The sequence below is a fragment of the Phalaenopsis equestris genome, unplaced genomic scaffold (assembly GCF_001263595.1).
Source record: "Phalaenopsis equestris unplaced genomic scaffold, ASM126359v1 Scaffold000566, whole genome shotgun sequence".
In the NCBI taxonomy this organism is placed as follows: Eukaryota; Viridiplantae; Streptophyta; class Magnoliopsida; order Asparagales; family Orchidaceae; genus Phalaenopsis; species Phalaenopsis equestris.
The window spans coordinates 288,544-303,137 of NW_018165006.1; the positions used below are offsets into that span (position 1 = coordinate 288,544).

The following is a 14,594-nucleotide window of genomic DNA, read 5'->3' on the forward strand; positions in this document are numbered from 1 at the left end:
TTTTATACATATAAATATGAAAGACAGGTGTAAATCCATGAGAATTGTGTGGTATGTGTGCAAATGACGCAATTATACCTTAGGTATTCGGATTCTGGACGTAGCTCTACGTGTGGACTCCTAGTAATATGTCGTCATGTGTGTTATTTATCGGGCCACCTAAGAAAATATTAAACTAGAACTATGTAGTTTATTGGAGTAGAACTGCTGACTCCAACAACCCCCGCAATAATCCTGAAATAATTTGTGTTGTTATCTCTGAATTATTTCGAGGTTTTTTATGGGTTTCTCTTGAAATAACCTTCTCGGTGCTATTTGTAGGTTATTGAAGTGAAATACATAAATTTCTCTTCAATAATCCTGAAATAACATCCAGTGTTATTTTGATGTTATTAAAGTGGAATATATGAATTTCTCTTCAATAACCCAGAAATAAACCCAAAATAACCTCCAAGATTTCACTTCAACAAACCTGAAATAACATCTGCGATGTAGCACACGTAGCAGCATATTATTAGAGTCCGCATGTAGAGCTACGTCTGGATTTCAGAAGGAATTTTTTTCCCATGAAAATGGACCAATCAACCTACGCCTAAGAAAGTAAAAAAAAAAATGCAGAAAATTAACAAGCAAACATTTGTAAAAATAATTTAGAGACGAGTTTTTAAAACACAAGAATTGGCAGCAAGCCTCTCCTGCTACCTCTAATTAACAAAACTGGCTGTTCCAAGTTACAAGCCTCTTTAACAGAAAACGAACACCTCAAACCACACAATCAAACTACAGATGACAGAATTCTGAAAATCATCTCAAGAAATCATCTAAAGTTGTAAGTTTTGGACAAATATTCAAACAAAGTTCCAAAAATTGTAAATCTACAAACAGAAGAAATAAAAATAATAATGAAAATAATAACTAAGAACACTTTGTCATTAAAGCTGGGAAGAACGGCATAGAAGATTAAGTGTAGGAGAATACTATTCCTTGGATGATTTGTTGATGAGGGACTTATGGATATGGGGAATCACACCTCCACCTGCTATGGTACCTTTGATCAGTGTATCAAGCTCTTCATCGCCACGAATAGCAAGCTGCAAATGCCTTGGTGTGATGCGCTTAACCTTCAGATCCTTGCTCGCATTGCCGGCAAGCTCAAGCACTTCAGCAGTAAGATATTCCAAAATCGCAGCACAGTACACTGCGGCAGTGGCTCCTACTCTTCCGCTTGCGGCAATGCGTGACTTAAGCAAACGGTGAACACGACCAACAGGGAACTGAAATCAGGCAGGAAATAAATCCTTGTTATAAACAAATTTCAAAGCTAGGAGAGTAATTTTAAGATGCTGTTTTGTTCTGTCATTTTTTTTGAAGTGCCAACTGTAATGTCGTGTGATAGATTCAAATATAAAAAGTTGAGCTTCCAACAGACTTTTCCATGTTAAACTCCAAAGGACTGAAGAAAAAAATCATACTGTGCTTCCCCAACTAAAAGGTGAAGCATGATTATCTGCAAATAAATTTTTAACCGAGAGAATTGGACGAAATCAACCAGAAACGAAGTTCGATGCAAAAGGAGGAATTTAGATTTTAGGCTGCAGATAAACACCAAATTCCGGGTATGCTTGAGCGGATCAGAGTTCATGATTATATGATGCAGATATAAAATGTAGGACCCAGAGATATTTAGTCCAAATTATATTACTATAATTTCCTCAATTCCTAGAATCAATGGTCTTTAATTAGTCCTGAGTTGCTTGAATATATTACTAGAACATGGAGAAGTAAAATTAGGAGCTTCAATAATGTGAATTGAACAAAAAAGGAATAGAGCAAAATATAGGAAACAGAGCTCCTAGATATTGGGGTTCATGTTGCCTACATAACTCTTTAATGATTTAAACGGATGAAAAAGGTACATTCCACTTGTAAAAAATATTAATGGTGCTATTTTTGATGTGATATTAAAGATTTGAGTGTGATGTGTGTAAATATTAAAGTTTAGGTGTGAGATATGTAAATAAATAAGAATTGTATGCTATGTATGTAAGTACCCCTTCATTTTTTTTTTCTTTTTTTTTTCTTTTGTCTTCCTTTTCTTCTTATTTTCCTTGAACTTCCTGAAGGTGACTAACATTCCCAGTCATTCCCAGCAATCCTGAGACGTTAGAGAATCACCATTGGAAAATAAAAGAAAAGAAACCACTAGCAATCTGAGACAAGAATCAATGGGGTTTCCGATCAAGTCATAGCCCATTCGTTTCTTGAGCAAGCAGTTCTCTACATTAGATTCTTTGTAGTTTCATTATTACTTCCTTCCAATTTTCTAAACATTGGCTATCAAATTTCACATTGCACGGTTCACAATGTAGCTGGAAGAAATCCAACAAAACTGAACTAATTTCCAGATGGGTTGCTCTTGGCCAATAAGGTCAATAAATAGCGCTTGAGAGCTTTCCCATATGGCTGAACATATCAAAGCAACCTTCAGAAAAGCTAATGAATTAAAACCATCCGGCACAGGCCTGAATTGCTAACCAAATTTAAACTCTTATGGGTTATAAGTTCCTTTCCTGATAAATCAGTTTGCTTTAAAATTTAATGAGTTCAGAAATCCAATGGGCAACCGTGCATAAAGGTGTCATTTTCTAGAATTAAAGCATGTCAGCTGAAAAACAAAAAGGTAGGAAACAATCATTTACAGATGCAGAAGCTGACATTTCTTGTCAGAAAGTTACGGTTAGCTTATTGCATAACAAAAAATGGTTGAAATAATTCACACTAACAATGACAAAATTTATCTATTGGCCAGCTTGCACATAACCCAAAAAAGCAACTTAATCTTGGTAAAATACCATGAAGCAGATCACCGGTCTGTCAGCAAAATAAATAAAAACTAATTAATTTGTGTCAAATTATATGGAGCACAACTATCTCTAAATTTTCCACTTTCTATACTAATTGTCAAAGATACATTGCTTTCCAATAACTGCTACACAACTAGCTCTAACTTTTCCGTTTACTATACAAATTTTCAAAGATACGTTACTTTTCACGAACCCACCCTTACACATATTCAATTGCGTGAAAAATAAACAAGCACACCCTCCCAAGTAAGCTTCATGGCCATGGAGATGGCAGTTAAGGAGCAGCTAATACATTTATGAAATATTAGTTGGAACGTTACTTCATAAACAACAACAAAATTACCAAATGACTTTAATTTATTAAAATTTCATAATTTATAGTATTCTTCCCTCTTGAGCTTAACTTGCCTTGCACACTGCTGTAATTTTTCCCTATCAAAGCCACACAATCCAATCTGCCTTCAAAAAATTCAACCCTCCAAAGCTCTCACAACAAATAAAAAAAAGATTAAATCAAGAAAGTTGTCCTAGGAAGCGTTGGTTAATTTTCGGAGCGCACAGATTTCTAGCAACTCCGTTAGGAAAGGTTTCTCTTTTCATCTTTTGCTAGTCATGGTTGTAATATAATAACAGCAAGACTATATTCAAATTAAAATTTAAAGTCCTGATAGAATATTCAATGTCTATATAATTATGTTATTCTGACTCTGCATCTTTGAAAGTGTGGTGCATAATATTAAATTACTGATTAACTTATCCCCTTCTTTCATTTATGCAGGATGAATCTTCAAAACACTATTTTTACTGTTCAACTTGGGTCCTAACATATGCCTAGCTAATGTTGTTATCACCACTAGGAACACCAACGCGACTATTCTTCTTGGTAGCCTAGAATTCCCTATCAAAGCCCCTGCGGCTGTCGTCCCTGTTCGCGACATGCCTCTACGAGGTCATCCTGCGATGTCTTGTTTTGCTATTGCACCTGTACATCGTGCTCACCAACCCGTGCAAGGCCCAAGACCTGTTGAAGCTAATATTATTGAAGTTCCCGAAGAGTGGTCTTCGGTATTTGAAAGACACATTTTTTTCTGAAGCACCAGCTATGAATAGAATTGTGGACAAAAGATTTCACGGATGTCTGCTCGTCAGTCTGCTTAAATACCTGACGAACCTCTCGTGTCGGGCACACATGATGTTGAAGCTTCATCATCTGGAGAAAAGCTAACTCGAAAACAGGATAAGAAAAAACGTTGAGTTGCGAGCTCAGCATATGTTGCCTGAGCAGCCCAAATAAATTTGAAGATTTGAAGTGGGTGAAACGGAACAGCTCTACTGGAAATATTAAATAGTCATTTCTGAAATTAGCAACACAAGCCTCTATATGAAGAAAAAAAGAAACTCAAGATCTTATTTGTTTGAGTACACAAAATTCTAAACGTAGCTAAGAATAATTGTCTAATGAAAAATAAGTATGGAAGACTTAGTATAACTAGGGCGGATCAAGATTCGACTAAAATACTTTGTCAATAGTCATCCAAGATCATCTCAGACATGTTTCACTCGGTGAGCATCGAGATGTGACACACAAACAAAGTGTCCAGGAATCTAGCGTTGAAAGATCTTGGCGAAAAGATAAACAATTATGGAGGCCAAGGCTCCATGATAAAAAAAAAATTCCGAAAAAAGCACGACATCTGGTGTGCATTCTCATAGATCCGTTGTCAATCAAGAATGGGTTGTTAAAAAGAAACCGCGGATTGATGAATATCATGGTGGTCGACACATTGGAGAATTTTCCAATAGGTCCCATCGTTAATCAAAACTCCTAAGGAGGAAAGCCATCTCCATCAAAACTCTCTAATTAAGGGATTATCTCTCCTGCAATTTGAGCCTGATATTCATTGGAAGCTTCGCTTGGAGATTAGAGTGCAAGAAGAAGACAAAAATGAAGATATAATGGAGGTCGAAGTAGTCTATATGGCAAACCTTACTATAAACCAACCTGGCACCAGATATTATCGACAACGACGTCATACTACTGTTCCCAAGAAGCCCCAAGAAAAGCCATGGGGGGAATAAGCAAAGTCCCTCTTCAGGCGATGAAGAAGAAGCGAGAACTGAAGAAAAAAAAAGAAGATAGAAGAGGCAATACTCGCTAGTACTACCGCATTGGCTATACAACAAAAACAAATGCGACATCAAATAAGAGACAAGGACAACGAAATATATCAACTCAACATTAAAATGAATGAAATGATGACACATAAGGCTGTCATGACAGAGTTGATGCAAAGAAATACTTCAGCGGTCCCTACTCCTACCCTACCAAATAAACACAACTTGCTATCAATCCAGTGCCACAAACTTTGGGTGTGCAAAGTATCCCCAGAAAGAGAAATGGAATGAATAGAAGAGGCAATACTCACAGTACTACCGCATTGGCTATACAACAAAAACAAATGCGACATCAATTAAGAGACATAGACAACGAAATATCTCAACTCAACATTAAAATGAATGAAATGATGACACATATGGTTGTCATGACGGAGTTGATGCAAAGAAATACTACGGCGGTCCCTACTCCTACCCTACCAAATAACCATCAACTTGTTATCAATCCAGTGCCACAAACTTTGGGTGCGCAAAGTATTCCCAGAGAGAAATAGGATGAACCAGGTGGCTTATCAGCCAACACAAAATATTGTTAGTACGTTCAAGCCCATGATAGCGAAGCTGCTCGAGACATCAATTAATGAAAATATCAAGTTTGTTATAGTCACAGAACAGGCTAAGAAGCTAGTGAGTAAAGGCCGCCCATATCTAACTGAGTATGATGAAGTCCCTTATCTAAAGGGATATTCAATACCAAAATTCAATAACGTTAATGGCAATGGCAATGGAAAATGGCCATGGAAAATGGCAATGACAAACAAAATTTTGGCGCAGTTCAAAGCATCACGTGGCAATACCGGGAGCGCAGATGCATGTTATTCAGCCAATTCATTAGTAGTTTGACGGGAACTACTTTTGAATGGTATGCAGAATTGCTAAATGTTTTAATAAAAACATTCGTAGAGCTTGAAACAATGTTAATCAAGAGATTTGCCAGCACAACAGAGAAAAGAACTATTGCTGGTCCGCTCTGGAGAAAAGAAAGTTGAGTTGATGAGGAAATATATCACTCGTTGGCGTAATATGAGTATGAAATGCAAACAATTAGAAGAAGATAATGCAATTCAATTCTTCATGGGTAATATCGATGATAAGATAGTATCATATTTATGCATAGCTTCTATTTCTACTTTCCAAGAACTATTGAACAAGGTTGCCAAATTTAAAATGTTGAATTTCATAAAGTCTGATGGTCATTTCGATAAAGTCGAAAGAAATAGAGTTGCAGGCTCCGGAAGTTAAGCATATATCACCACTTTAGACTCTGACAAAAGAATGCAGCTCACTTATGAGAAAGAAAGAAAAAAACAGTCAACAACTCTAATCCTCAGCATAAGTTAGTTTTGGAGGAAATGATAAGCCAAAATCCTTCAATTGGGAGGAGACATTCAAACCAAAGGAAAAAGGGTGAAGAGAGAGTCCTTCTTTGAAAGAAAATATGAATAAAGAATATTCATTCAAAAGAGAAAGTATGGCAAAGTTATTTCGTCAAGCTCTCAAAGTTGGTCTTGAATTGCCAGAATGCAAAAGAACTGAAGAATCAAGTCAAACCAGCAATTAAAATTACTGCCCAAATCATCGGTTAGTTAATCACCCTATCAAAATTTGTTGTCTTTGAAGATTGGATTAAGCAAAAAATATAAAAATGAGGAGTTTACATTGTCCGAAAATGTCCTAATTCGCCCAAGAAGAGATTCAATAAAGATGATTACGTTCTCTTTCGTGTCATCAATTAAAGAAAGTATAAAAGTGGAGTCTTATCAAGATGAGGGATGAGAGACTGTCCCAAAGAAAACTGTGAAGAAGTTAAAGCAGTTAAAATAATCCCTAGTGTGAAGTGGAAATCTACTATAGAACCAAAGCTCGAGTTAAGAAGAAGACCTATGGTGGGCGCATCATGCTCTTCATCAACCTAAAACAGTCTAACCACGCTAGCTCATCTAGACATAAGGTTAAGTCTACGCAAGGTTCATCAAAGAATCAAAGAAAACAACCGAAGGGAAGAAAACCAAAAAGATGACTACGACGAAGAAAATTATTAAAAATTTGGAGGAATATCATCAACCGGCAAGAAAGTCTGTCAGGCTTGCGGAGTTCATGCAAAGACTCCAAATTATTGATTCAAAGGAAGAAGAAAAAGTTCATGTGAAAACTTTACGGCTCATATCAATGATATCAACATTTTCGAAACTGCATCTCAAACCTCTATGATGTCTAAGTCTTGTCTGGTGGCTATTCAATCAAATGATAGCTTAGAAGATTTGTTTTTTTCACGAAGAAAATGAGCCCGAGTCAACAATTGGGGGAAGGAAGCTATAAGAAAGTTCTGACTCAGATGAGGTCGTTGAAGTTCGCTTCAAAAATGGTAGGGTACCATCATTGTCACCAACAAGAGGCCAATCAAATAAAGATAAAGAAAAAGATATTATGGTCAATGAAAATATTCTTCTTAAAGACCTGAAGAAAAAATCACATTCGAGTAGGTCCTTTGACTAAAATATTTTGTCGCATGTGAAAAAGACACGACTTAATGTGCACAAGGCTCTCATGATGTCAAAAGAACTCTGAGAAACGTTGTTTCAAGCCCTCAAAGAGCCATAAAAATATGAATCATATTTTGCTCAAAGGAGTATGACAGAGGTCTTGCAAGCTCAAGACACTCCAATGATCACATTTTCTAAAGAGAACCTTTTGCTTAGGGCATCAGAGCACAATCATCCATTGTATATTTTAGCAGAGTGTGATCGTATGAGATTAGATAGGATCCTAATTGATCTAGGCTCCGATGCTACGGTGGTTGTACATAGACGTCAACAATTTGGGATATGAAAAAGTAATGATTTATGGTTTTAATGAAAAATATCAGAAGACCTTAACTGCCTTAGTTCTGCCACTCAAATTGGAGCAACTATATACAAAGGTTGTTTCATATAATTGATTGTGATGCTTCATTTAAAGCTCTTATTGGTCGGTCAGAGATTCATGAAAACGAGATCGCCCCATCTACCATTCATCAGTGTATAAAATATCTAAAAAATGGAGAAGAAATTATAGTAGCTAGTAACATTCAACCATTTTCTAAGCATGAAGCTACAATACATGATGATGCAAAGTATTTTATGTAAAATGAGTCAAAGTCTTCACAATCTCCTAAAAGTACGGAGTCAACCTCCAAGGCTGCAAAGCAACTTAAAGTAGAAAAAAAAAGTGAAATACAGAAGACAACATCGAAGTCTTCCAAAATAAAGTATCGACGTCTTCCAAAATAAAGTATCTTTTCCCTAAGTTGAACAGGGTTATTCCCCACTTAGGGAGTGATACAAAAGAGGAAAGATGATATTCCCATCCAATTTGATGAAGTATGTAAGCCTTCAACAAAATTGAATGACTATTTTGATAATCTCGATGAAAACTATGAGAATGAGTCAACTTATGAGAGCAAAGCTCAATGGGTTTCCTCAATGAGAATGACCAAGTTTTCAATATCAGATAACTCACTCACACTGATGTCAGTCCCTCGTTATTTCAAGGAAGTCACTCCTCGTGAAGTGCATGTCACTGGGGAATTAAAGACATTTTATGTACCTCTATTGTCTCGAAGTAATGCACCGGGGACTTAATTTTATAAGTTTGAGGAGTATCAATGTCAAGAGCTTGATTGGCTCGTACAGTGCCTTGAGCCTGAATAAATGATTCCTACCAGAATGCCTAAGTACCATCCTACCAGAATACCTAAGAGCTATCCTACCAAAATCCGAGGAATGATGCAAAAGCTAGGTGTTCAAGTTGGAATCACTAAACAACAAGCTAAATATTTCATAAAGATTTGGAATACAAGAAACCCACGAGCATCAAGTGATGATAATAGATGCACAACTGAAGGTCTTGGATTTATTCAGCAGAAAGATTCTAAAATGGCAATCTACTATGTAATAACAGAAAATGAGATCCATAGCAAAGATGACGATGAAGAAAATTCATATGGAATTAACTCTACAAATGATCAAGATGTGATGTCAAGCTTGCCCAGAAGAAATGAAAGATGGAGGGCAAACAGTTACCATGAATGAAATGAATGAAACTAACCTAAAAACTAAGGATGACCCTCAACCAACCTTCATCAGTGCACTTCTGCATGAAGATAAAATAGAAGAGATAAAAACATTACTCTGTGACTTTAGGGACTGCTTCAGCTGGTCATATGTTGAAATGCCCAGCTTATCCCCTGACATAGTAATTCACAAGCTAGCTATCAATCCAGATGCAAAACCTATTAAAGAAGCTCCACGGAGGATGAAACTTGAAATTGAAGAGCAGGTGATTGTTGAAACAAAGAAGCTCATTGAAGTAGGTTTTATACGAGAAGAGAAGTATGCTGATTGGATAGTCAATATTATGCCTGTGAAAAAGAAGAATAACCAAATTCATGTGAATATTGAATTTCAAGATTTCATTAAGGCGCGTCCAAAAGATGATTTTCCGCTCCCTGCGACAGAAGTGCTCGTGGACAATACTTCAAATTATGATATGTACTCCTTTCAAAATGGAGCATCCGAATATAATCAGATCAAAATGGCACTGGAAAATATAAAGTATACATCATTCAAAATGTCGATTGGAATGTATTGTTATACGTTCATGTCATTTGGTTTAAAGAATGCAGGAGCAACATAGCAAAGAGTTATGGCTCATATATTTGATGGCTTGATCCATTAGAAGGTGGAGTCCTATGTTGATGTATAGTCATCAAAAGTAAAGATTGTCACGATCATTTGAAGCATTTGAGGATCGTCTTTGAAAGGATCAAAAAATTTGATCTCAAAATGAATCCTCTTAAATGTGCTTTTGGAGTTATCCTGAGGAAAACTTCTTGGCTATATTGTACGGCATACAAGAATTGAGATTGATCCCAATAAATTAAAGGATATTGTTGAGATGCCTCCTTCGAAAAGTTTTCGCCAACTTTGCTCTTCACAAGGACAACTCGTGTTCATTCAACGTTTTATATCCAACCTTCCTAACCGATGTCAGTCGCTCTCAATGTTGATGAAGAAGAATGCTCTGTTTAAATGGGATGATAAAGGCTTTTGATAGTATTAAGAAATACATCTCAAGTCCACCCATTCTCTTGGAACTAATTTAAGGGAAGCCTCTCATTTTATACACAACAGCATTAGAAGAGTCTCTTGGAGCCCAGCTGGTTCAACACAATGATAAAGGCAAGAGGAATGCTATTTAATAAATCAGCCTAAGGCTCATAGGAGCTGAAATAAGTTATTCTTCAATTGACAAACATTGACTGACGTTGATTTTCTCTGCTCAAAAGCTTCGCCATTACATGTCTCACAGAATCACTCTCATCTCAAGCATTGATCCACTGAAGTTCTTGATGACAAGACCAGCATTGACAAACATTGACTGGCGTTGATTTTCTCTACTCAAAAGCTTCGCCATTACATGTCTCACAGAATCACTCTCATCTCAAGCATCGATCCACTCAAGTTCTTGATAACAAGACCAGCATTGACAGGTTGCATGTGGGCAATCCTGCTGTTGCAATTCGATATCACATATGTTTCCTAAGAAAGCGGTGAAATGATAAGTTTTGGCAGACTTTCTTGTTGCTCATCCTATTCCTGTTGATTCTCCACTCAACAATGATTTACCCGACGAACAGGTTTTGATCATTCAAGAGAAGCAGAGGTTATAAATTTAGGAATTATATTTTGATGGAGCCTCATCCATCAAACCTGCCCAATTATATTTCAAAAGCACGAGCCGGTATTGGTATCTAATCATTGCGATACCAGGAGGCACAATGAGGTATTCGTAAAGATTAACTTGGCCTAGTACTAATAATGAAACTGAGTATCAAGCTCTGATAGCTGGCCTCGAGATAGCTATTGCATTGAAAGTAAAAAATTTTCACATTTGTGGCGGCTTACAGATTTTTACAGATTTTCATAAATCAAGTGTTGGGGGCATTTATAGGATAAATAAGCTTGAATTGGCTTTTTACCATAAAAGAGCTACTCAGCTTATGAAACAAACCCCTCATGTCACATTAACTCATGTGTCTCGAGCTCGAAACAGTAAAGCATACTATTTAGTTAAACTGGCTAAAGACATGGCTAACATGAATTTTGAGCCAGTATGGATCAACGTGCATACTCGAGAAGTCTTGGAATCGTCAGACTTATAACTCCCGCAAGAAGAGGGGCCATAAAGTTCAAGCAAGCAGGATGCAACTTCTGTTGTTCCTCACACTCCCTCCAAGATAGTTTCTCAAAATCAGCATGAGACAATCATGGCAGAGGAACGAGATGATTAGAGGCTGACCTTCATTGACTTTTAAAGAAGGAAAATTGTCTACACATAAATTGATACTCAGCAAATCAAAAAGAGAGCCCTGTGGTTTGCTTTCATCATGAAACTCTTTATCTTAAATCATTTTAACAAATATGGCTACGATGTCTAGAGCTTGATGAGGCCAACAAAGTTGTTGTTGAAGAGCATGAAGGATTTTGTGGAGCGCACCAGTCAGATCCAAAAATGATCATGAGATCAAAAGCATGAGTTATTACTGTCCATCAATGGTGAAATATTGCATTGAGCATGCAAAGAGATGTCATGAATGCCCAATTCATGGGTGACATAATAAATCAGCCTCCTAATTCATTACACCCAACCATAGCATTTTTTGTCATTTGAATGTCGGCGTGCGGATGTGATTGGACTAATTGATCCACCATCATCCAGAGGACATCGCTTCATTCTAGCTGCAACTGATTAGTTCTCAAAATGAGCTGATGTTGTCCCGTTCAAAGAAGTTACAGTTGAGCAAGTGATGAATTTCTTCACTCACAATATTGTCTATAAATTTGGTGTGACAAGTCGTATTATTTCGGACAATGGACGAGCTTTTAAAAGCACGAAGATCTAATTTTTCGATCGACACAAAATTGATTGACGAAATTCTTCAATATACAACCCAAGAGAAAATGGTTTAGCATAAGCTTTTAATAAGACACTGATTAAACTACTCAAGAAAATCCTCAATAAAAATAAACGAGAATGACATACTAAGATGATGGAAGCGTTGTGCTCTTATTGCACAGCTTAAAAACACCGACTAAAACTGATCCTTATGCATTTTTGTTTGGAGCTGAAATGTTATTGTCACTTGAAGTTGAATTGTCATCACTTCGAGTAGTTGTCCAGTATAATCTTACTCGAGAGCAAAATGCTCGCCTGAGAATAGAAGAATTAGATGCGCTAGATGAAATGAGTCTCCAAGCTCAACATAACCTGGAAATCTATAGAACAAAGATGTCTCAAGCCTTTGATCACAAAGTGTGTCCTCGGATGTTCCAGAGAGGGGAATCTGTCCTAATGATGCGAAGACCAATTATTCCTAAGTTGGCAATAAATTCATGTCTAATTGAGAGGGCTTGTTCGTTATTGAGAAAATGTATCAGGGATGAGCCTATCAGCTTATCAATTCGAATGGTCAACGACCAATGCCTCCAATCAATGATCGATATTTGAAAAAATATTATACGTAATAACCAAGTCAGAGAAGTTTTGCTTGAAATTTCATTTTAGAATGTTAAAGATTTGTTTCAATTTTATATGCATTCGAATTTTATTTGAAATTCTCTTGTAATACAAGAATGCATTTCAAAGTTATTAAAAATGTTTCGCTGCAAGAGTGGGGACATTTTTTTAGTTCATTTGAGTTGATATTGAGTTTAAATTCTTAAAATATGTTGCACTGTCAAAATCCCCTTGCAAGACTGGGGGCATTTTTAAAAATGTTATATAAAATATATTTAATTTTTACTTACTAGACAGGGGACTCATTGCATGAGTTGACATCTTATGCTAAGCCAAGATACCCAAATATGATGTCAAAATTCTCAATTTTAAAGCATAAAATATTAGGGTCGACATCAAACACTAATATCGAGATCCTTAAATATTTGTTAAAACAATTATCATCGTGCAAAAGTAGAAACAAAATGAAATTTAAAGAGCAAAGTTTATTTTTATCAAAATCTTCAAAGTTCAACTAAAAAGACTTTGAGATTTGCAAATCTCGACGATTCAAGTTGAAATGATACAAGCTCTATCACAATTTATGTCCAAGACTCGAGAGGGTCAAAAAGATCGAACTCAACAAGCTCAAATATGATCGAGTCAAAGACCGTTCGTTTCACTCAACAAGCCATAAAAACGGTCGCAGTGAATGAGCAAGTTTTTCCTACTCAACAAACCATAAAAACGACCGTAGTAAGAGAGGCCCTACCTTGTTAGTCTATAGGAATTGGCTAGTTCCCAAGCTCATCCAACTTGACAAGTGTAAATCTTCTAAATCCACAAGACTTTTTCGACAAGTTAATAGATAAAGAAAAATCCCTAAGACTGCAAAATGAAGCTTCTTAATATGAAGAAGCACGGGTTCGTTATAGTCCAAGTCTAGGACTCAAACGGGTCAAGAAGTTCAAACTCAACAAGCCCAAATATGGTCGAGCCGCTGACAACCTTCTTCACTCAAAAAGCCATAAAAATGGTCGCAGTGAAGAAGCCCCCAATTGTTAGTCTGATGGCAAAACTATAAAATCCCAAACCCATTCAACTTGAGAAAACCAAGTGAACTAGATTATGATTTTTTTCTCGATTAATCAAAAGTCAAAGAAAAATCAAAAGAAGTGAATACCGTTAAAAAACTGTTCAAAGGAGCTTCAATAAAGAAGTAAAATAGAATAAAGATGAAAAAAATATCCACTAAAAAAATAATAAAGACATACAGAAGATGAACTGTAACAAACTACAGTCCATATATAAAAAAAGGCGGAACTGCAGAGCTAGAAACTGTGCCATGATCTCAGTAAAAGCCTCATACTCTGTCTCAGCAACCTACAACCCTCCACTACTTGAATCAAGGCTAACTCAGCAGCTAACAAGACATAGTGATAAGTCTGAAATCGGCAATGCTCCCTCTTAACTACTGTGTATGTCTAGTGTGCTCCACCTCAACACCGGTTTTGCACGATATGTTGTCTCTGATCTCTCCAAGAAGACGGCATATACAGTCCCCAAGACTCTCAATCTTAGTTGGAGTATCAGAAGTGCATTGGCAGAACCTTTGTAGAGCTTCAAATCACCTCTCGATCTCATCATGCACGTCTTCTAAACCTTTCACGAAGGTTAGGTGAAGACCTTGGACTGAGTAATTGTGAGAGCTTTGAATCTGGGAACCAAAAACTCTACCTCCCCACATACCACCTCCCAGTATGTGAGCTCTAGGCCTTCCAAACCAAAGTGCACTAAAAAGTCCAACACTGCATTCGCATCCACAGTAAAACTCTCCAAAGACTAAGTAGATGCAAGATCTAATCCGGATATCAAGCTCCAGTGAAAGGCTAGTGTGTATGCATGCATATCTCGATGCCTAAAATCTATAAATGACTGACGTCGATATCGGATCTCAAACTCATAATCTGCTCCAATTGCCATTGTTTGAAAAAAATATTAAATAACACAGATATATAT

General features: G+C 36.6%; 1 protein-coding gene across 1 annotated transcript in view; it reads right to left on the minus strand.

Moving 5' to 3' along the window:
• Positions 1-795: 795 nt before the first annotated feature.
• The window catches only part of LOC110029355 (probable histone H2A variant 3), a 26,764-nt gene continuing 12,965 nt past the window's right edge, over positions 796-14,594 (minus strand). Inside the window, exon 2 of the mRNA XM_020731609.1 lies at positions 796-1,274. Within this exon, the coding sequence (XP_020587268.1) occupies positions 978-1,274 (297 nt within the window). The 3' untranslated portion in view covers positions 796-977. The remainder of the gene's footprint in view (positions 1,275-14,594) is intronic.